This window comes from Apus apus, chromosome 18 (assembly GCF_020740795.1).
Source record: "Apus apus isolate bApuApu2 chromosome 18, bApuApu2.pri.cur, whole genome shotgun sequence".
Lineage (NCBI taxonomy): Eukaryota > Metazoa > Chordata > Aves > Apodiformes > Apodidae > Apus > Apus apus.
Window position 1 is genome coordinate 6,043,605 of NC_067299.1, and position 24,702 is coordinate 6,068,306.

Here is a 24,702-nt window from a genome sequence, read left to right on the forward strand (position 1 = left end):
CACAGGAGCATCAGCACAGCTCTCCCATCCGTTGGGGGATATGGAAAATCAGCTGGGGAAAGCAGTTCTTAGCTGGAAGCTTCCCATCACTGAATGTCAATAAATTCCATTAATATGATCAAATCTGGTACCTCAGGATGCACTTGAAAATCTGAGAAAATGCCCCTCAGCCCTTTCCTCCCCTCCCTCCAGATGTACTTTAAAATCCTTGCTGGCATAATTGATCCTAATTATTATAAGCATTAGATATTAAATGCATTCCTACATGCAATGTGGCTTCAACTATGGTCTTTCAGCAAAGTCTATTGTATAAATAAATGACTGGATTTCTTATTCAGGAGCTTCAGAGCTTCAAATTTGACAGTATTAATTCTGATGCAAAGTAGCTGCACAAGTCTAGATAAAGTCACTAACTTCCACTATGGCTTTATTTTTAAGGTGATCTTTATAATTTCTGCTTTAAAAATAAAACCCTCCAAAATAACATGAACAACAACAAAAAAATTGAAATCTTCAAGCCATTACCTGAGAAACTATCATTAAATCATTTGTTCATTTTTCTTAGCATCGTTGTAATTAAAGAGAATCATATTTCAAAAATACATCTTCAATAGCACTTATCAAAACCCATCCCTGCAGCCTATCAATTAGTATTACAATAACCTTGCTCCCTTGTTGCCTTTGCTATTAGCATTTTGATTGAATGTCTGTTGAAAAGTGACTGGTAACAGAAGATTGTGTTCAGAAAGTAATGTTTCTTTATTCGCTTTCATTGAAGCTTGTCTAGTTGTCTCCAGTTCCTACTCAAAAGAGACAAGACAGTTCCAAAAGCAGTAATTTTGATGCAGGATTATTTATTTCCCCCCCCCTTCTCTGCGAGGTGAGATAGATTGGGTTAGGCTGGACACAAATGCTATTAAACCACTTGACAGATTTGGGGGCTGCTATCAGCTCTGACCTGAACGCACTCGAACACGCACAAACTCCCCGAGAGGCGCCGCGACAACAACAGCCCATCCCCGAGCCCCCAGTAACCTGGGAAAACACACCACAGGCCTCTGCAAATGACCTTTCAAGAGACTCAATAATCATAATAATAATTAATAATGCATGAACCGCTCAGGGAAGTTTTGGGCTACTTTTCTTACCAATAGTATTGAACGTAAAAGGCAACAATTTTGCTAGATGACCCTTTGCACTTTGGGAACGTATCACTGCAATTCGGAGAGTTAAGCTCAGTACCATGAATTAAAAAGACAAGAGTTCATTAAATCTACTATATTAAAATATAAATGACCTGCCATGTCAGACAGTTCTATTTACTGACATTCCTGCTGCTGATGCCTTCCCCTGATAAATGGCACCTGGCAGGCGCAACCAACAGATGTCCTGAAACACTCCGGTTACAGGGACGTGCTGGAAACGTTGGGTTGCCCTCTAAAAAACACCACGATCCCAAAGTTGGATTTTAGGGCTTCGAGGGGAAACTAAACCGACCTGAGCACTGAGACACCCTCCTGCTTCTACCCCATGTGCGATGACAGTCAATTAGGCTAATGAGCAACTTAGCAGGGAGGAAAGAGGAGGAACATTCAGCGACCGACTGCTGGCATTGCTGGGCCAGGGTCTGGTCCCAGCCCAGCTCCTCACCCAGGCTCTGGGGATGGCTGTTCCCAGCTCTTCCCTCCTCAGCAGCTCCATCCCTGCTGGCAACCAGCCAGGAGCAGATAATGGTGTCAGGTAGCAATTTCATTTTTTAAAAGGCTTTTATCAAAGATTTAAGGTGAAAGATAAGGAGAGCCTGCTAAATCATCATAAAGGAAACATTGTATGAGGCGTAGTATTTTACAAATCAAAACAGTCATCAAAAGGAAAAGGTATGAATATAAAAACAAATGGAGCCAGCACTGAGAAGAGGTGGATTTGAGAGACATCGATCAGCTTTCAGGTTTTCTTGGCAAGTCTCAAAGCCTGTGAAGAACGGGAGCAGCGACACTTTCACTGTCATTTTAAAACAGAAATAAAATGCCAGGTACATTTATCCATGAGCATGTACACACACATCTATACACAAACACCTGCTTATTTATAAGCCTTTTCATATAGATTGATCTATAAATATAGATACGCATTTTTCATACCGTTACCCACGGCTGTTGGGTGCTTTTATCCAAGTCATCCGACCTGGAAAGCATCTGTTGTTAATACCACTGTTTTATTATTTATCAAATCCATTTCTTCATAGAATGACTAATTTCATCCCCACAGCTGCTCCCACTGTCCCTCTGCAGCCGCTCTGTCCCCAGCAGCTGCAGGTCCTCAGCCCACCTTCCTCTCCCACCTACCCACATTCTCCTTTGGAGCCCAGATTTGGGGACACAAACTGCACTTTATGCCCCTGCCCTGTGAGGCACGAAGCCAAACTGAGCCAAACGGCCACAAGAAAATGCACGTGGTGTGGCCCGGAGGGGAACATGGGCTGCTGATTTGCAAGAAAACCAATCCCACACTTCTGTCATCTGATTTGTTTGTTTGTTTTCCTGCAATTGCAAGGAACTTCCAGAGACTGGAGGAAAACAAGATTTTTGTTTGCCTGCAGGACGGAGCTTGCCAGCAGGATGGATGCAAACCCTCTGCTTGGGGACAGGCTGGCACTGAGAGCAGGGATTGAAACAGAGAGAAACAGGCAGGAACAGGGAAATGGGCAAAAGCCAAACCCACCTCCCATCCCTTTGGGTGATTTTAGCTCACCCCAACTCCCTGTGAGCCCACAGGCATATATTGATTGCTACAACGATACTTAAAGCACGTCCTCTTGCCAGAATTCTCCTCACAGCTCCTGCCCTAATTCTGAGTGTGAACATGTGTATCCACGTGTCACTCCTGTCATGGATGAGGATGGTTTCCATCACCAGAGCCTCGCTGTGACTGAAGCCACCCTCACACCTTTCAAATCACTCACACCAGGGCCAGTGATGGTCCTGCAGAGAGTAAACACAGAGAGATGGTGCCATGGGAGAAGCATCAGCCACAGAGTCTGGGCTGGATCCCTGCTCAGTGCTGGGTGAGTTCAGGGTCCCATCCTCCCCATCTCCTCACCTCACCAGCTCCACAGGCACAACATGAGCCTCAGCTCAGGACATGCTCACCAGAGCTCTGAAATCACTCCCGGGAGGGCAGTGCAGGGCTAGTTGTGCCGTGTCTGCTCACCCTAGGTCCTCTTCCAAAGCAGAGAGATGAGGAAGTTGCTAGCAGCGACTCATGTTTTAAAATGGAGAACAACCTGGGAATTGTTATACTACCTCAAGTTTCTCTTTCTAGTCCAGAAAACATGCAATAAGTTAAAAAGAAAACACCCCACAACCCAAATCTACTGACCTGCTGTTTTTTTGAAAGAAGCAGTTTTTCAACTTGTTTATTCTATTCGACCCAGCAAAAAAAGTACCAGATGTTCTCACTTCAGCTTACATATACAAAAAACATACAGAATAAGCAAAATCACTCCTTGCCAGTACATATTAATCAACCTAATTAATGAAATCTTCAGTCAAAACTTAACCTTTTGGGACAGCCGCTATTGAGCGTAGGTAAGAGGGCACAGATGTGAAATGGTGCAAGCACAAATATTTTCATCTGTGAAATCCTGAGCAGCCTCCCATAGAAAAATCCCTGCTCACTCCCCTGGCTGCCTCTTCCCACCCAGCCCTGCCAGACAGGTCCTTTTGCAGGACACTGAGATCCTGGGGCTGGAGCACTGACACTGGCTCTGTGGCCACCTAAAACCAGGCAGAAGAGGATGGTGGATGTGAAGTGGCTTGATCTGCTGGAGTGAGAGAGTGGCAGGGCAGAGGCAGGTGGCTGTCACCTGCAAGGAGCTGGGCTTGGTGGTGGTGACAAAGGCTGGAGCAGGAGGTGAGGAGGGCTCTGTGGGACCTGCCCCCAGAGCAGGCAGGTTGCAGCAGCCACAGGCTTTTACATGCCTAAGCCAGTAATTGTAACAGCTTCTAATTTGCTAATACAAGAGGATTGATTAGGTGGAATGTATCCACGCCAGGGTTGTAACCCCTTAACTGCGGGGTAGCAGTGTTTCCATATACACACCCCCATGGCCAAGCCCTCCCTTGGCACTGGTGTCACTTGAAGCTCCTGGCAAAGATTACCCCAGGAGCAATTTCTGCTCCTGGGCACAGAGTGGGGCTCCAAGAAGCTTGGGGACACCCCATGGCAGCACAGCAGGAGTTCAGGTACCCACACAGAATTGTTGCAGCTGGAAAAGACCTCTAAGATCACCAAATCAAATCATCGACCCAGGAGGAAAAACAAACAAAAACAAACCCCACCAAGCAAACAACATAACACTACCCACCATGCCGATTGGAGCATGTCCTGAAGTGCCACACCTACATGTTTTTTGGATGCCTCCAGGGATGGTGCCTCCACCACCTCCCTGGTCAGCCCATTCCAGTGCCTGACACCCCACAGCCCACACCAGCACTCCCCAGCCCAACTGCCAACACTGTGGAACAACAAAGACCCAGAAAAGCAGCCTGGCAGCTGGATCAGTGCCACAGAGCCTGCTCCAGTAGGTGGCTCAGGGGTCACAGCCATCCCTGGAGCTACAGGCATTACTGGGTAACCCACATTTCTGCTGAATGCCACGATTTTGGCGATAGGGGATGTGTTTATCTGTTTCTTTAAAGAGATCACCAAGAGGCTTTACATACAGCAACGACCTTGCAAAATTAAAGGCTCCAGCAGCACCAGTTGCCTGGGTGCAGCAGTTCCTGGAGGTGATTTACTCCAGAGAGCACCTGGGCACTGGGAGGCAAACCAGCCCCTCTGCTGGGACAAACAGCTCCACTCACTGCATCTCAGCCTCTCGGGGCTGCTGGGAACATCCTCTTCACCTTCCATAAAAGTGCTCTAAAAGCTTTCTTATCAAACCCAGCAGATATAAAGCACAGACACTGAAAAAATAAAAAGCACCAAAGAGTGTGGATTGGAGAGGACTGACCCAGTCTGCCTTCAGTGATCTGCTGGGAACAGAAACAACCCACCATGGAGCGAGAGCCGCACGGCACGTCTCAGGATTTTCAAATCACATCTTTGAGCATGGCCACGCTGTGAGTAGCTGCCTATTTTCTCAAGGTCACCACACTTGATTTTAATTCTGCTCATTTGTATTAAGGCTGCCCGTCTATGTAAATGTTGCATTTTTGTTCTCCTCCTGTTTCTGGCCTTTCCTCAATTAACATTTTCAAATAGTCCCACAAGACTTGAAGCAGTACCTGCTAATCACTCCGCTCCCGTGTTCTGGGAAGCAAAAGGGTTTGGGTTTCATCAGCTGAGTAGATTCATAAGCAAGAACTTATTCACGGTATTTAGGGTGCCTTTCCATTCACAGATCATCAGGTTTTTTGCTAATTTATCTGTCACTCAAACTGGCTGCTCAGCAGTGACAATGAAGATGGCAAACTGAAGTATTAAAACGACCTCACTGTCCTCTCAGTGCAGCTCCAGCCAGGAAGAGGATGTTGCCTGTTCCAACAGGAGCACTCACCCAAGACAGCTCACACATGCTGACCGTCTGCAAGTGTAACAGAACTATTATAATTATTTTTTAAAAGTCCTTAAATATTTGCACAACTCCTGCTTTGTGTTTCCCAAAGAACCTTTCAGCAATGAGAAAAGGCTCCACTGATTTACTTTGCGCTCTCTGATAGGGCTGTAATCTAATTGCATTAAGTTATTGACACTCTTCAGTACTAAGTGCATAGGAAGATTTTTCTTTTTAAGCCAGTGACTGTTAACAGCAGCTCCACAGGAGGGAAATGCCCAGCTTTCTGCTCATGGTTCTGCCCTGGTCCAGCCCTGGACACCACGCAGATACCTTCTGCTAGACCAACACTTCCATCTCCCAGCTTTCTGCATCTCTGCTTTCCCATCTGAGGCATCTAGATATCAGCCTCTGGTGATCTGCAAACCCATCATTTATTGCATCCCAGGAACTGCTGAAAGCTTAACTGCTATTTGAAAAGCTATTTACTATCTTCTGCATACAGGTGCCACAGAAAATGTTAAATTTCCTCCTGCACATCTCTTCCTTCCTGCAGGTTTCATGCTCTGGCTGTGAACCTCCCTTCCCACAGTGGTTTCCATCCTGGGGGGAGCAGGACGTTGCCTCCCGCATTTGTTAGTACCTGACACCTACTTTAAAGAGCTGCCAGGGACCCAGCGCTGCCTGTCAAGGACACCTGCACCTTGTCCCCATGTCAGGGAGGGTGCCCAGGCCGAGCACTTCAATGTCTCCCCTTGTTACCACCTGCATTAAAGCTAATCAAAAGGAAGCCAGATAAATTAAGAAAGTGAAGAAGGTCTGGCTGTGTAGGGCTTTCCCTCTCTCTGGTGAGAGGGAATTAAATCATTTGTTTCCCCATGTTAGCTATGAGGACAAGATACAAATGAGTTTTACAAACCTACTGTCTTTTACAACACACTTTTAAGGTGATATTTTCCTGAAGGTCTGGTTGTGTGACTGGAGACTTCCAAACTAATTGCTGGGCTGTGCTTGCAACCTTTACTGGAGGTTGGCATGATTTTTTTATTTTTCCTTATCATTATTATTATTATTATTGCATTTGTTTGTTAAACAAGAAAATAAAAATGTCAAGGCATCTCTGGAGTGCTGCTGGCAAGCTGAGCCTCTCCCCTTCTTTAGAGCATTTGCGCACATCTATGTCTTCAAGTGTGTCCCGGGCAGTGCAGCTGTTTGCTCTTTCTCCTCCTCTGGATGTAATTTTCATTACTGGTATAAAATTAAGCAATAAGGTATGACAGACAGGACATAGCTGGGCAATTATTCCAAGCCTCAGGTGGTGTTATCCAGCGTGAGGCTGGGGCAGAATGACTGTAACCACCCGAGACGTTCAATAATCGCCTTGAAAAGCGTGGCCAGGAGCCTGATTTGCTATTCCAGACTGGAGCCTTCTGGGATGCAAGGCTCACACTGCCTTGTTTTTACACTTCATGTGAGGTGCCCTGATGCAGCAGCAATAGGTGCTGGCCAGGAAATTAAAAGGCAAGGGAGACGGATCCAAGAATTGGCAGCTTTTCCTTTTTGTTTCGTGTTTGTTAACACGGGAGCAGGGAGCAGCACCAAGCCTGTTGCACTGGGGGCCACCAGCACATCGCTGTGCAAAAGCCACCACCCTGCAGTGGCTGCCACCCTGCCTGAGGGGATGACACTCACAGTCCCCACCACACAGGCGACAGGGGAGAAACTGATGCCAAATGGGAAACCAGTGGGATGTAGCCACCCAAGTCGCACAACCATGAGCCCCTTTCCCTGTGCTCCACCTCACCAGCCACAGCCATCCCAGCTCCCACCTTGGATCCACCTGGGATGGAGGTGAAGGCACAACACGAAGCAGAGATGTGGATGTTGCTCTTCGGCGCCGCAGCCGTTAATGTGTTTTAGGACATGAATATTTATAAGTGAGGATGTAATACTAAAAACACACACATATAAAATATTAATACGGCACAAGTCACAGCTGCAAACTAAACAGATAGGTCTGACTGATGGTATTATCGCTCAGCCATCACCACTTTCACTGAGAGGTCTGTAAATGGTAAATAATATTAACTAATGATTCTTCACAGCCCTCATGTGAAGTTCTGAAGTAAATACTTGCTTAGAAATCACACAAACACCCCCCCACACCCCAAGGCAATAATCCTCTCTCTGATCCTCTGTGCCTTCAGCAGGAAATAAACACCCAGAACCTCTAAGCTCCAAGGGTTAAAGCCTCTCTCTGTGCTGCAAACAGCAAGTCCCTGGGATGAATTTCACTGGCTAGGGAGCAGGAGGCTGAGCCAGGCAAGCGTTTCCTTCCAAACAACTGCACTCTCTGGAGTCCCATTTATGAAGTGATACCACAGACAAGGGAATAAAAGCCCTTCTCATCTAGGAAAGCAGTAACAATACCACCATCTCCATTTATATCTTATGTCACACTTGTCATCCAAAGCTCTTAAAGCACTTTATGCCCTAAAAAATCCCCCCATCATCATGTGGATGCTCTTCCAGAATCCTATGGGTCAAACCTGGCCAAACAACAGCTCTCCCTTTAACCCCATCCCTCTAAAAGCAAAACTACATGAGAAGGTGAAAGGTTCTCTCTGAGCTGCCCTCAAAGCACTCGATACAATCACCAGGCTGCTGCCAAGAAAAGCTAAGCTGAAAACAACCAAATTAGGCAATTATTTCTATATATTTTAAACACTCTTTACTCAAATCTGCCTGGGGATGTCTTTAAATTCACATGACCTTGCTTTACTTGAGGGAGATGGTGATAAACAAATAATTGCAGCGACTCTTAATTATATTTATATCTCATCTATAAAAATGTCAATTATAATTTCAGAGGTCAACTACCAAACTGAGGCTTTGGCAGCTGGACACAACACAAAAGGCTATTTTTCTCCTCAGAAAAGCCTCATACTTTGCCAAGGCACAGCCGATACCTCCCTAACAACATCATTCCTGTCTCTTCCAATAAATACAACCACTCTGCCAACTGCTTCCACCTGGACAAATTACTTTATGAACCAAAATCTGTTGGACGGGGACAGCACAGACACAAAGCACAACCCCCATGTCCCTCCCCGAGAGCAGAGAAGGTGGGAAGGAGGCAGCAGCCCCCGTGCTGCTGCGTGCTGGTTTGGTGCTGCCAGGTGCACAAATCCTTCAACCAGAACTGTGCAGCTGTAGTTTTTTCAAACTCAAACCTCAGGCACTGCAGTCCCCATGGCTGAGCCCCTGACACCCAGCCCCTGCCCAGGGTACCCTCACCCTCCTTCACAGGCAGAGAAATAACAGGAGGTTGGCAACAAATGCAAAAATCCAACTAATTTTAAAGCTCTGCCACAGCCACTGCCTGTCTTTTGGAGACATTTTAACCCCAAACTCATTGGACACTGTTTGCATCATGCAGACAGCCTGCCTTTCTTTGGTTTTGTTTAGTTTTAAGATTAAAGCAGCCGAAATCACATGCTGTCACTTCCCTCCTCGCTCCCCTGCTATTCCAAACAGCGAGAGAGAGTTAATTGATATGAAAATAACTCTGGGGACTGTATGGCTTTGGAAAACATATAGCATTATATTTAATTCCAGCAATTACAGCTTGGGGGATTCAATCACTCAAAATCTTCATTTGTTTTTTTGCAAGTTCAAGATGTGGGACTGATGTGACACATGCTGCGGACAGCTTCTGGAGCAGCCAGCAGCCACCGGCAAGCATGGAACCAGCACAGGCTGCAAGCAAGAGCAGCCCATCACTGTGTCTAACCAGTTTGCCACCTCCTCTTGACTCATCTCTACCCTCGTGCTTAACAGTTGCAGGAAGAAAGAGGAGCTGTCAAACAAGTTTGTCAGGATATATATAATAATACAAAAAACCTACTGCTCGGCATTTTCCTCTCCACAAAATGAACCCAGCCTAGGAAGGGCTCCTGCACCCCTTGGGTCAGACACTTCCATCTCACTCTTCCTTCCTTCTGCCCCCTCTGAAGCAGCCATGGGTATTTTTTCTCAGCTTTGCTGGATACATCAAACAAGGCCCTGCTGCTGGGGTCTGGGCATCACCCAGGGTGGGCACAGCACAAGGGTACAGGAGCTGCCCTCTCCTGCTCCAGTGGTCACACGTGCTCAGCAGTAAATTGCTGCTTTCTGCAGCTCCCTGCCACAACCAAGTTAGAAGGACATCATCATCTTGCCAGACTCCCTCCAACCCTGCAGATCAATAACTAATGCTGAACTCTAGATTTTATCTAGGATTTGCAAGGGTAACAAAATAACACCACCCTCTCTTTTTTTTTTCTTTCCAATTACTAAACTCTTTCGAGACTGACCCAGTAATTTTTAGCTCTGTGAAATTTTAGGCGGTGAAGAAAGTGATGAAAGTGATTTTCCAGAGTGTCTGGAGAACTTCTGTGTATGGTTTTGCTCCCTGTACAGAAGTCCAAAAGTACAGTAGAGGGCATAAAAATAGACCAACAATTTATTTCTAAAAAGAACAGGCATCTTCACTAAGCTGACCAAGAGGTACTTGCTTCTTAAGTGCTGGTCCATTGTGTGCCCACTGTCACTGCATCCCAGTGAAGCTAGGGATTGTTCTACCTACAATACTCCAAAAAGTCACTCCTTTAACTACATACTCACGGATTTTGTAGCTTGCCATTAATACAGCTAGAGAGATAGACATAAAATGCAAGAATCTTATTTTCCTTACAGGAAAATTCCTTACAGGAATAGCTGGACATTAACAAAGAAAAAAACACCATCAGAGGCAGCAACGAGGTGAGCTTGACATTTTTAACATCATAAAAGTTACATGTTCCACTGGCAAGGCATCAGATTGTCTTTTGGGTGGGGCTTTCAAACCTTCCCAAGGTATTAATAAAACTGTTCAACGATGAGCAGCTTTGAAAATCCTTCATACTACACTTGGTTAAACCTGTGCATTTCAACTGACTAACCAGGGCTGGCCTGGTGCAGGTGACTTACACGCTGTTGGAAGACACACACACACAGCTCACACACACGTGCCAGTTATGTCAACAACTACCCTTAGTTTGCTTGCAAGGAAATTCATCTCACCTTCTAGGGAGTGAATTTTAATACTTTTCCTTCCCCTCATCTATGTTGATTATTCTAGGCATAGACTAACTACAGAAAACCACAACGGGTGTTTTATCTGTCATTCCTCTTTCCCTTGGCTAATGTGAAGATACAGATTGCAACCCGCAAGTGGCTTTAGGAATTGCCATTAACATTGTGGCTGCACGTTACTGCATTTTAAACACGTTTCCAACACAATCAGAATGTCACAATTTGTAAAATCTAGGGTGATTTTATAAACGATCGATGCAGCAGAACTCGCTCCATCAAGCAGCCTGGGAGCCAGTTCATTAGCCTGATTAGCAGCAACTACCTGGACAGAGAAGGAAAAATGCCAGAAAAGGCTGGATAAATTCAAGCATGAAGATGAAAATGATTCTTTTCTCTGCCTTTTCCACTTGCTTCTCCCTTTCACCCGTACTCCGCAGAGGTAAAGACCCAGAGCTCAGGCTTTCCTGCCCCTCTGGCAGCTGCTCCAGCCACAGCCACGTGGCCCCTTGGCACTGGCCAGGCTTCACCCACTCCCAGGAATTTTGGCTAATCCTGGCTAATAAGCAGTATTGTCCTTCATCCAGCAAAAGGGTAAGTGCCTGTTCCCCAGGAAACAGCCTCACAAACAGAGCTGAGCCTCTGGGGTGCTGGAGGACTGCCTCATTTGCCAGGAGTGGGGAGGGAGGCTCCAGCCCATCCTGCCCCAGGATGGCACAGGCAAGTGGGACAGAGCCAGGTCCAGAGCTGGACTCCAGTGGAGTGTATGGGATGTACCTGTAACATCACACTTGAGGGCACTTGGAGTCTGCTTGTGGTCTTTTTGGACTCACAGTTCCTCCTCTCTCTTTAGATCCCATCTAGGAATTTACACAAGGATGCTAATATGAAGAGAAATGTTATGGCTCCTATGTAGAAAAAAAATCAGGGCTATAAAAAATTAACCGACAAAATACATTCACAGAATTCCTGGGGAATGAAAGGAAGACCTGTTGCCTCTCATCTTCAACACACTTTGTGAAAAAAACAAAAGGTTTCATGGCAGCTAAGGTGCCCTAACATCTGCAGCCCTCAACTTCTGCAGCTACGGACCTTTTCTCCAGATATGACAGGGGAAAGATGCTTTGGAAAGAGGAACCATCCTCTGGGGCTTATCTCTCAGGTTCACGCTGATAGCAGAACTCCCCAGCTTCCCCTAAGAGCACAGAAAAGCCGAAGCAGAGCTGTCAGAGCAGAGCTCAGCACCAGCAGAGCACAAACACCACCGTTCCCCGGTGCCCTCGCGCCTCGGAAAGTGCTTACAGCAGCAGAGTGCCACCGGCGGGGACGGAGGAGGGATCACCTTGAGGTAGGAGGGAAGAGACGAGTGTCTTGCTTACAGGAAGCAAAGGAAGGACTAGCACACCCCTGCTCTTTTTGTAATGTCCCTGCAGAGTGTCCTGGGCAGAGCAGCCCAGCCAAGGCAGGCACAGGCTGGTGAGGAGACCCCCGACGGGGTGGGCGGGCGGCAACAGAGCTCACTGCAGGCACAGCCGAGAGCCCCAGGGGGAACAGAACTCCAGGATTTGGGATATTTCAGAAAATTGAGACTTCTTCCTGAAGCAGAGCCCTTCTCCAGGGATGAGGCAGCCAATGGGCTGCAGTCATGCTGTGGGACAGGCTGATGTTCCCTAGGACAAGGTGTCCATGTAGAGCCCTTAGAGAGGGATGGCAGTGACTGTTCTGTGGGGTGACAGGCAGAGACACGGAACCACTGGTCAGGGACTTGTAAATGGGTCTGACAAAGTCTCAGGAGGACAAGGCATGGAGATGAACACCAGCATGCACTGTCAGCCTATCCAACGCACACCACATAAACTTGTCAGGTTAAGAAACAGTTTAAGAGAAGAAAACAAGGAATTCAAACAGAAGCAGGCAGAGGACTTGCTGAAGCTCACTGACATGGGCCACATCTGCTGAGTTTGTGCCTTGCTGGGACCAGGACTGGTACTAGAACCCCCAGTGCTTCCTGAGCCTCCCAGTGCTCCCTGAGCCAGCAGACCAGGGCAGAGCAGGGACATGGGGCAGCACAAAAGCCCCATATAACACAACAAACAACATGCCAAGATCCTGAATGGAGAAGGGGATTTATGATCCATTTAAGGGTGGTTGCAAAAAGAAGGGTAGAAAATTCCATGGATATAAAAGGAGGTTGTCAGGGGCTGAAGTCTCCAAACTATGTAAGAATTCTGAACACTTGGTTCCTGTTACCAAACCGATGGGCACTGGCTGCTCACAGCCTTCCCTGGCTCTGAAGAGCGTATCTTTCCAAGGAAGTCTTTTGCTCATTGCTCTTGAATTTTCCAGGGTATGACTTTCCCTGAGTTCAGAGAGGGACCAGCACCTGGGAGGGTGCTGCTGGAGGGAGGCAACGTTATCCTGGAGGTTTGCCTGACTCACCCAGCCAGCTGCATGCACCAAGCTGCTTGTTCAGACAAACATCAGAGCAGTGAACAATTCAGGCAGCACCAGGAGGTGAGGTCTCCTGACCCTGTCATGGAGATGAAGCAGTGGCCGAGCACTCCGGGCTGCTTCCCTCTCCCATTCCCAGGGCTCCCAATGCTGCCTGGCTCCACGATACCTCAGGCAGCAGCCCTAAACCAACAGGCTGCAGACACCCCTCCAAGCAGTCACACATTTGTGGCTGAGACAATAACCATATCAACCCAGTGAGCCTCCCCGAGAGTGAACTCGTGTCCAGAGTGCGAAGGCAAAACAAGAAACCTCAGGGCTACAAGCCCAAGTGCTCCAGCTGCTTCCAAACACATGCCATGTTAGAGCAGGAGAGTGGGGCATAAAATCAGTCTCACTGGGAGAGAAGAGTGCCCCAGAGCCTGCCCACAAGTCACTGTGAGAGCCCAGGTACATTCACCCCCTCCCAGCTCTGCCTGGAGCTCAGCATCTCGACTGCAGGGATCATGTGAACCACTTGCCAAGAGACAGAGGAGCATCATTTATTTCCACTGAAAGGAATGGCCATAACATTGAAAATAACCCTCAGCTCATTTTCACAGAACTGTACAAGCAATGATGAAACCTTGTCTCTCTCATGAAATATGTGGAGGAAAATTCCTCTTTGAACATCCTCTGTACTCTAAGCTACCATGACAGGAGGAGAAGCAGTCCTCATCTTTGAAATTCTAGCATTCCTGATGCCCCAGCAAAACCCAGGGGGTTGTTGCCCTAATTTCCTGATGTCAGCTTAACTGGCCTCTTGTCCAGCTTAACCAAACACCAGCCAACTCAGTACACACCCTCTGCTTCCCCGTGGCCTCACCACACACAGCTCCCTTGCCTTTACTATCTCCAGGGATGCCACAGAGCCTGACAATGGTCTCCCCAAAGCTAAGTCATTAGACTGGCCAGAAAAGACACCTCTAAGAAGAAAACCCACACAATATCTCCCATTACATGCCCAACAGCCCTTCCTCTGCAACACCAACAGGACAGAGGGAGCTGCCTCCAATACAAAGGGCTCTGCTGATTCACCACTGCTGGATTCAGCCACTGGGTCATCATGTTGACACTGATTTTGGGCTGTGCTCACCATGCAGAAGCTGTCACAAAAGGGGGTGTCAGAGCTCCTGTTCTCTCTTACCTCTATGCCTGTTGGTCGTCTTGTCAAACATAAGCATGGCGTCCTCTACCTGCAAGACAGAAGAGGGGAGATGTGTGCTTTAACATGGGTGACAAAGGCACAACAAATAAACTGGGCTGGGGAGCTGAAAGCAGGAGCAGCCTCAGGTCAGGTAAAGATGATGCATCAGATCTCCTTGCTTTTGCTCAGAGTCAGTTCTTCCTTTTGCAAATCTGCTGCTTCCAACCCCTGTCTCAGCTGACATGTGATCATAAAGTGGAAAAGAGAACATTAAAAGTTCCGTTGCCCTGAAAAGCCAAATATCTAAGGAGTTCTTCCATCTCTTGCCAGTCCCTCGGCAATGCCTCATCTCAGTCTTTTTCCTTTTTGTAGGGAGATAAGGAAGGGCCAAGAAAGGAACCATAGATGAAAATCAAGCCCATGACTTCTCCAAATTAGAGTTACTCTCTTGGCTGAGAATTAGGAGGTTACAAGAAGTATGGGCAGGGTAAAATCTGGTCAGCCAAGAAAGGTATTCAGAGGTTTTCAAAAGGCCTTTTGAAAAGCTAGAGGGGAGAGGGAGGAGGGAGAAAGTTTAATTCGCATCAGGCTTGGCATTTCCACTTCAGAAGAGAGATGACTGATGAAACGTATTGAAGTGCAACCAAATTGCTTTCAACTTTCATTACTATTTGCATGATTTATTCCACCTCCATTTAATCTGTGCAGCCACACCTAAAATTTTGCACTTATTTTAGAAGGATGTTGTGCTGGGGTTTATTTTCCAGCATTATCACATTTTAAACTGTTGCTGAGAGGCTGCAGGAGCTGGGGCAGGTCAGCCCCACGTGCTGCAGGAAACAACTGGGACAATCTCTCTTGAAAAGAAACTACAGACTTGCCATTCCCCATTTGAAAGTAGAAGCTGATGAAAACCTGTTAAACTACTGAATTGCAGAAGACATTGGGGGGAGGGAGGAGATTTTTAAAGAAAAAGTTTTATATTTTAAAGGACTCCACTGGTTGTCTCTGAGGGGTGGGTTTTATGGTTTGCCTGGGGCTTTTTTTCCCCCCAGTTACTCTTATGATACTTCCATGTTCTTGTATTCTGGTTTCTGTAAATAATTTATTCTAGGCAAGTGATTTACAATGCAGTTACACACTCTCCTCACCTTACACAGAACCACCAAAGGGTTCTATCTTCCACCCAACTGCCCGTGCCTGCTCTGTGCTGGCCTCTTCCTCTCTGCCAACACATTTGCACAGCAGATCAAGCCAGGGAACTGCTCCAGGATAAAACGAACCACACTTTCTCTTCCAGGTTAGTTTTAAGCCAGATCAGTTACCCAGCACAGCCAAACCAATGCTTGTGCTACTGCTGAGGGCAGGGAGGCAGCACCTTGGGGGAAGGTGGGACCACTTTTGGTAGCTGTGCCAGCTTCTGCTGCCTTAATGTGATCCTGGAATTACAGCAGGATTTGAAAGCTCCTGCCTGGATGAAATCACAGCTCAGAAGTACAGTTTGCCTGTAGTCCTCTCTTATGCAGGGGAGCACAAACCCAGCCCACTGCTGTGCAGAATTACCCTTTGTCTTGGCTGGGTAGAGACATGTTTTGGGAAAGTGGTATAAACAGCTTGATCCTCTCTTAACTACTGCACTGAAATCGTGCTGGGCTATAGCGAAAAAAACGCAGTGCAGCAAAACCTTACCCTGTGCCTAAACTCATCTAAAAACCTGTCTTGGGTTAACTTGTTCTCAACTTTTTCAGTCCTAGTGGTTGACAAAGTGTTAGCCTGAGATGGAGGAGAACAGCATGCCTCGATACCCATCTCGAATGAAACCTAAAGGTGCTGATGCACTGAAAAATCCAAACCATGTTAAGCAGAGAGCCATTTGTCCTGCTGTCTGTCTTCACCCAAAGGAAGAAAACTCACAAATACAAGTCATATCAGAAGGCAGATAAGGACAGAGCTCCCCTTCGCCCCACCACCACCACTGCTTATCTCTGCTCCAGGGTTACGTCTGCACAGCAATCTTTATTTTTCATTCTCTGAGGTCTTGGCCTCACTGGAACCAAAAATTACACGTTGCACCTAATGCTGCTTCCCAGAGCATCGCAGCTTCCTCTGCCTCGCTCCACTCGAGTGTGCTGGCCACCCTGCTGCCCCCACCCAATCACTGCTGCACAAGTTTTAACAAGCAACAATTCCAGCATAACCTCTTTGCCTCAGATCCCACGCCAGGGCCTTGGGTGGGCAGCAGCACAGACCCCACCAGCCTGGGGGGTCCCTCCGTCCCCAGAGCCAGAGGCTGTTGCTGCGCACAGGCTCTCCTGGATGGATCCACACATTTCAAAACAAAACCTCCTCCTGCCAGGACCTCACTGGGGACTTTGTAAAGGCTGCACATATTGCTGTTAGGGGGAGAAGAGAAATCAGATGAGGCACAACTCGACTCTAACCTTGCTTTAGCACAGCCAGGTCTCAGTCCAAGGCCTCCCAGCAGTCTGAGAGTGGAAAAATCCTCTCAGGCTCAGCTGTGGCAACACCATGGGTCTGAACCTCTTGTGCAGCCCCATCCTACTTCTCCAAGTGCTGCCAAGACAGAGGAGAGACAGGTCCTGGCATGGGACAAGGCACCAGTGGAGGCGATGGGCTCTAGTTCTGGTTCCAGCCCATCCTGGGAGGATCTGCCATTTCAGTCACACACGACATGTCTTAGGGCCAACCACGCTTTGTGCCATGTGAACTAAGGCCCCTCTACACTGCACTGAAGATCTTGGCAGAGGTCTTTTTTAATGCAAATAACTCCTTATTAGCAGTAACAAATGCAGCCTGCATGGACTAAGCCAGGAGATTTCCATGGTGCAGGCTGGGACCAGGAGGAGTACAGATATCCCAGAGACAGGCCCTTCATCCCTCCAGGCAGTGGTACCTGCATCTGGGAGCAGAACTGGGTGCAGACCCACCTGCAAACAGGTCAGCCCCACCAGGCCAGACCTGAAAACCTGCGAGGGGGCAAGCAGCTCTGTGGCTGTCAGACATGGACCAAGCATGGCTTTAAGAGAAAATAATCAGTGGGGTGTTCTTTAAGCCAGCTGGTGCCCTTTCAGCAGCATCTAATTGGTTATCTTTTTTGTTTCCTAAGGTCAGAACATTTTATCTCCGTCTCTGCCCTTTTGGAGTTTACCCCACCCTGTGTTATTTTTTAGGGCAGGCATTGTAACAGAAGAATAGCCTCTTTCCTCCATAGTCCAGTGACACAATGAGACTTCTTGAAACCTCCTGAATAGATAAAGTGCAATGGCAAAAGGAAAATTCTATTAACACTTTGCAAAATAAAACATCTAAGAGCTGGTTAGACAAGCCAGAGAAGAAAATCAATATGGAGAGGGCAGCCTGCTTAGAAAAACTTTTCACCAGTTGCAAAAAGGTGGCGAGGGTATGGGAGGGAGGGGGAGAAAGAAACTTATTAATTCAGAAAACCCATCAATGGTATGGAAATCTGGCAGAACAGCAAGAACTGAAAGTAGAAGAATTTGAATATACAAAGGGCTGAATAGAATGAGGAACCCACACTGCCTCACACAGCCCGTTTCTCACGGTTCTCTCTGAATCAAACACAAGCGGCTTGTTCAAGTTTTCATCAAGGAGAACTAAGGGGCACAGTCAAGGTAACCGGCAGTAAACCCTGTAGTAAGCAAATTGATCCCTATTTCAGGGGAAGAAGGAAAAAAAACAACAACCCACAGATGAAACTCAAGCAGATTCAGGAGCTGTGACTGTCCGAAAGTTAACCCCCTCCGCAAACCTGAGGCTCCCTTGCTGGCCTGGTGTTGTGAAGATGCTTGAACAGCAAGTTCTCCAGGTCTCGAAACACACAACTAGCACCTTGCTTAGAGAAGAGAAGGAAGTTTTCTCCAGGGGTAGGAAAAGGACTGGAAGATGCCATCACCACCTCCAAGGTTTGGCTGGGGTACAGCAGAGCTGATCATCCACCACATCCTGTTATCGGCTGCCACAGTGGCCTCCTGTGGGCATGTTCTCCAGTCATGGTGAAAAACCACCCACCAGCAAAGAGCTGACCCTCTGCATACAGGTGTGAGCCACTGAGCAGAGAGTCACCTCCCACCCAGCACAGAAAGCTCCTGGAGATCCAAAAGCTTGTGTCTGTTTTCAGATGTAGCATGGCTTAAAGGAGCTGATTAATCTGAACTAATTACGGGCATCAAATAAGAGTAGATTACAAAATGAACAGTCTTAGCCCTTAAGGTAAATAAAAATTAAGAAGAAAAAAGCCTTGCCAGATAATACCAGCTACAAACGGACACTAAAGCCCAACAGACTTCTCCTCTGTCCCAGCATACATCCAATTTAGACCCAGTTTCTTACAGAAAGCCTAACTAATGGGCTTTAGTTTATTTAACTTTTTTTCCAACCCACTTGGGGCTCTGAGAAACGAAGAGCTATACCACTTCTTTAATCACTGCCTGGAAGGTGGAATAGGAGAGAACAGGAGGAAAGAAAAAAAAAAACCTGGAGGAGCCAAAGGCTTTAATAATCCTAACAGTTCCCAGGGTTATTTAAAGTATGCCCAACCAGTTCACAGAAGTCTCCACCGAGATAAATGTATTTGATTTTCTTCCACTTTAATGGAGGCATACATTTAAAGCACCAAAACCAGGGTGACCTAAATAAAATTACTATTAATTGTACTCAGAAAGTCTGAATTTAAGGCAACTGATCCAGCCTTGGCACAAGAACACACAGGATTCTCTATTCATCCCTCCCACTTTCTCCTTCAGGATTGTCATGGGGCAGTTGAGCTGTTCAAGATGATCAAACCCAGCACCAGCCCATCACTGCTCACACCTTAACAAACCAGCTGAATCCTCTTATGCCTCACACTCCTCATCCAGCCCAGGAAAGTTTTTCCCAATCCAAAAACTTGGGTTTCCAACACATCCAGAGCAGATGGGGATGAGAACAGGGGGGGCTGTTTGTTTCTAACACTCCTGAGCAGACTTGGTGCTATGTTCTCCATCCCTTCAAGGTAAAGAATAATTAGGACAGTCAAATGAAATAATTAAACACTCTAGCAACTCATATTGGGTCCTGGGAGAAAAGAATTTACAGAAGGGTGACATTCAGCTACACACAGATGAGCTGTGCTTCCACCCCCTCCAATTCCCAACTCCTAAACTTTACAGGTCCATCAGTTCTTCAGCTCTCCCAAGAAATGCATGCTGGATATTCTGCTTTAATTCCTCAAATTATTTATACACACTGCACAACTCCTCCAATATTTTGCTTTCTGAAGCAGAAAAACCTCTTAGCTGCTAGTAAACTGTCAGGTGCTATTATTTTAAATGCCCATGTGAAATCCAAGCACCAGCATCGTGCTTCTGCAGATTCCCAGCCTCCCCACATAAATTAAGACAAATGCATATTGCATGCCAGACAGTTAGAAAAAATGGCTCCCCCACAGCAGGCCCCTGGGTTTGATTACAATGGAATTAAACAAATAAAGAAATACTTCAACCTTTTCCCCCTCTTTCTGTCAAGCAGGCTCCCCTCCTCTCAGTGTGGCTCCCTCCCAGTCTGAAGGCACTTGGAGGACTCTTGCCCCTTGCCCGGGTGCTGTCATCGTGAGGGTTGGTCCCTCCCCACCCAGACCAGCTGGACCACCTTGTGGGCAGCACCATCTCCCAGACTACCACACCAGACCACTGGCTCTCAACCCAGAGCATGGCTGGATCCCACTCCACCATCTCACCCATGCTTGAGGGCTCCACTCCTGCAGTTGCCCTGATGTCCGCTGGCTTGGCCAACCCATCAGGGAGCAAACCCAAGACCTCCAGGGCCAAAAGCACGACCCAGGATAGCTTCACAAGGTAGCCCTGGCTGCCTGGTGAGATATTCCTGTCCCCTCAGGATCAGGCACCATTTATGTAGAGCTCCCCAGGATCTGGAGGCACACGGTGAGGTCCCTCGCTGAGCGCTTCCCAGGGATGACTTATCAACCAAGGGCTGACATATTATGCACCATGATAATAATCAATGCCACACTGTGCAAGAACAAATTCCAGTGCTAGCAATTTCTCCCCCCAGCAGTCAACTCTTTAAAAAGTCTTCTTCAGCAATTATAGCTAATAAAACTACAATTTTATTCAACACACACATATCATTGTAACTAATTTTGCTCCATCAGGACTGAAATTAAAACAGTCATTCAATCACATTAATCTCAGGGCTTGCTCACCAGCCGTGACATGGCAAAGAGCATCCCAAATGCTTGCCAAAAAAGCACAGTGGCTACTCTTGGACTTCAAAATGCTCCTATAAAAACCCAGCACGTTACTCAATGCTTACTCTACCAAGGGGATGTAAGAATAATTAATATTCTCCAGAAAAATAACAGCTTTCCACAGCAGGAGAAATCAGAGATGACTCCATAGATGATTTCCCATTAATTCCTTCTCTGGTATTAATAATAGGAAGTACTGATGAAAGCAAGGCTCTCTGCCACTCTTGGATCAAGTTATAAACTCTATGAGGATTCTTGGAGTTTGCCTTTGACCTGTCATCTTTGCTGAGAACTTCCCTTGCCCCCATCAGACTTCCAGCACACGGCAGCCAACATCAACGAGTGGGATGACAAGGCTCTCGAAAAATGAAAAAACAATCCATAAATCACACTCATTCATCTGGGCACTGGCATCTACCCTCTACAGACGAGGTGGCCCTCATCTCCCAGATACCTGCAACACTGTGATCTTCAGGGATGCCTTCATCAATGGAAATCAAGCTGAAGGTGTCAGTGACACTGGGAGCCAAGCAAAGCCATCACCATGCTACTCTCCTCCTTGGCCACAGGGCACGCCTGTGTTCCCCGTGCTTTTTGAGACAGCAGGGCCTGCCTCTGCAAGAGCAGAGCAAGCCTTGGGCTGGGTCAGATCTCCACAATCACGTCCTGCAGCCAGGTCTAATTGCCCAGAACAATTTATGCCTGCCAGCACAGAGGCAGCCGTCCCTTGGGTCTCCTTAGCTTGATGGGAAAATAGGTTCCAGCGCTGCCTTTCTGAAATGGAGTAAGAGTTGGAGGAGCTGAGATCGTGTCACAGAGAGCTCACAGGAGCCAGCCAGACAACCCTGATCCTCCTCTGTCCCTCTCCCTGGCCAGCAGTGCTGCAGGTAATCAACATCCAGCTGCAGTTTAGTGCTCCAGGATCCTGATGGAAAAGGGTACAGAGGATAGACATGACCACCCTTGCAGCAGGAACCTGAGACTTGACTCTACCTGGTCACTAGAACACACACGACCCCCAAAACACAGTGCTAAGAACACCTTGCTAGATGCTGTGCTACTCACAGCCCTGGAGATCTACACCAACAAACAAAATTTCATGGCAGAAGGGCAGCATCTCTTGCTGGGAAGGGGCAGAGAGGTGGCAGAGCCCACTGACCAAACACTGATGGCCTCAATGGTCCTCAGGGACAGCTGCAGGGCCAGGAGTGGCACCATTCCAGAACCCCCATCCTCGGCAAGCCACATGCTTTACAAAAAAGCACCAGCTAACCTACCAGGGGACAGAAAGCAGACATTCATCCTTGTTTCTGGAAGCAGACTGATCTAATGGCACACAATACACATGTTTACATGAAGCTGCAGTGTTCAGGTAACAAACAGATTTGTGAATTAGAGCAGTGCCTCCCTCACTGCCACAACAAAACTCCAGTCTATGTTTCTGCCAGAAATTGGTGCCATGGAAATTTCTTCTGTGATCAGAGTTAGTCCATGCTACAGTAAGAGACAGGGAGTGATTGATAACTTTAAAATACATGTCAACAGCTAAAAAAAACTTCAGCATGCAAGGGAAGGAGCATATTCTGAACTCATTCAGCCTGAAGCCAGTGTTAAATCATGGAGCTCCCGCTGTTGCCCTTTGCTGGAGAGGCAAGAACAGAATCCAGTTCAAAACAGCTGCTGGAGAGCCTCCAAACTCTCTTACAAACATTTAATTCACCCTGCCTCAAAACATCGTTGTGTTTTACCCATCTAATAGACAAGAAGAGGGTGGGACTAGAAGGAAAATTAAGCTACAGGCATTTTCAGTGACCCAAGTATAGCCCCAGAGCCAGCCACTGTCCTGGAAAACTCTGTCTTCGGTTCCCTGCTGGCATCAGGAGATCTACCTCCCACATGCATCCTTGTCTGTCTATTTATTCAAGATGTCTTGTCTCCCTGTACATGTGCACGTGTATCCACAGACCATGCTTTACTTTCTACAAATCTGCCCAACAACTGAGGAACTTCCAGTGTTTTCTTGCGAGATCCACAGACAAATGAAGAACCTGAACTCCATCCATCCATCCCTGCCCCTTCACTAGCAGCCTGAAGGAGTTATCACCAGATAAAAACAGAAGACAAACACACACAAGCTGTACTTTTTAAATGCACACAAAATAACTTTAAAATACTATTTTTGGTGCCCACACAGGAGCTGTTAGGGGTTCACATTTAAACTTCTGCTGCTGAAATGCAGGAGAACTTTTGTGCTTTTGAAAGCAAATGCTGAGAGCCCCATGTGACCACATCACTCAAACTGACACTTAAATATATCAAATATCCCAGGATACTTAGCACAAGAGCTGACAGCCCTACAGTCCACTTCAGCCCCTTCCACCCACCAGGTGCTCTCGGGCTGGGCAGTGCTGGGAACGGCCGCTCTCCTCCATGCCAGAGCACAAAGGAGATGCCACCACAGGGCACTGGAGGAACATTGCTCCTTCAGCAGTTCAGCAAGCCAGGTGTGAGGCAGTTTGTGATTTTACTTTCACGGAACATTAGCTGCCGTCAGCAGAAATAATTCTTCCTCACTTCGTAGTGCTCGTTTGCATATTAGCCCTGCAAAGTTGCAATCTGTTTTCTTTTCCAAACAACACTGAAGAGGTGCTGCCCATTAGGCCTGGCCAGCACAGATTTTGGAAACCCGGAGACTTTTGGAGACTGGTACAGGTCCAGCCAGAGGAGGGGCAGCTCCTGCTGAAGATGTGTGCACACACAGACGGCCAACGGGATCTCCCTTCTCCTTGATGGGCTTTGGCTGTGCAGAGCAATGCCACTACCTGAAAAGGCAGCAGATACAAACATCTGTTCTCCTTTCTGGGCTGCAACAAGAGGGACACTGTCATTTAATGTAACTACAGCATCAATTCAAACTCTGCTGATCTCTGTTTGCTTTGCACAAGGCATTTTTCATAGAAGACACTCAGGTTTTTCTGTGGAGCTGGTTAAAGCCCCAGGCTGGCTGGATCTGGACCCCCTGAGAGTGCCACTCCCTGCCATCCCACTGCTCTGCCATGCAGGCAGGCAGAGGGTGTCTGAATTAGTGCCTTTCCTGAAAAAAAGGGTGTAAAGTGACAAGCCAGCAGCTGCTGCCCCCAGCTCCCCTGGGGCTGTGGGGCTTTGAACAGGGTCCAACCCCCCCCGGCCTCCACAGGGGATCTGGACACAGCAACGCCCAGAGTAAATAAGGCCCCAACCTCTCTCTAGCTGAGAAGGAGTTTCAAATATTTGTGGAGCACTTGCAGGTCCTTGGATGGAGTGTGCCACACACAGGGTAAAGGCTTTCCTTTCCAAACCCAGCATTTTCCCTATTGATGCAACACTAAAACAAGAGCAGCTGGTCTGTTTGCTACAAACAAACATGCCAAATAATGAGATGCAGAGAGATCGTTAAAAGCCACATGCCAGAAAGAGCATCAGAAACCACCTCTCTGACCACCAAAGTACAGCACATTGGACTCTGCATCACACACTGATCATTCCAGGAGCAACCCTGAATCAATGGAAACTACTGTGAAGCACAGCTCAGCTTCAAGCACACGGTTAAGCCCAATGAAGTCCTTCCAAGATGTGGTGCCTGAAGACAATAATGGCACATTTTTCTTTGAAGCACCTTCTGGAGACAAGACCTAAGGGACTCCCTGGGCAGCACACCACGACTTGCTGTGTCCCTGTGTTACCACATCACTTTGAGCAGAAAAGAAGTTCCTCTTCACCCAGTGACAAAACCTGCAGAGAAATAACCAAACCACACACCCCTGCAGAGCACAAACACGCAGCATTAAAGCACAGCTCTTTCTTACCCACTAACTGGACCATAATAACCTGTGGGTTTCCATTCAGTGCCCTTAAGCTGTAAGGAAAAGCTAGCTCAGAGCCTGCCTGGTGCAGAGCATAGAGAAAAACTCCTTTCATGAGAACCCAGGGGTTTTTACAGATGCCTTTGCAGTACAGCCCCGATGCAGGACAGACACAGGTAAACTGATCTGATTAAGAGACATCCTGAGCAAAGTAGCAGGATCAAGTTTAAAGAGCTTCCTGCTGCCCTTTTGTAAATACCTGCTGAAT

At 47.3% G+C, this 24,702-nt stretch overlaps 1 protein-coding gene across 16 annotated transcripts in view; it reads right to left on the reverse strand.

Annotated features, from left to right (window-relative positions):
• Positions 1-24,702, reverse strand: part of MSI2 (musashi RNA binding protein 2) — a 238,589-nt gene that overhangs the window by 78,881 nt on the left and 135,006 nt on the right. For all 16 annotated transcript variants that reach the window (XM_051635423.1, XM_051635422.1, XM_051635421.1 and 13 more), the window contains exon 7: positions 14,307-14,355. In XM_051635423.1, coding sequence (XP_051491383.1) covers positions 14,307-14,355 — 49 coding nt within the window. The remainder of the gene's footprint in view (positions 1-14,306; positions 14,356-24,702) is intronic.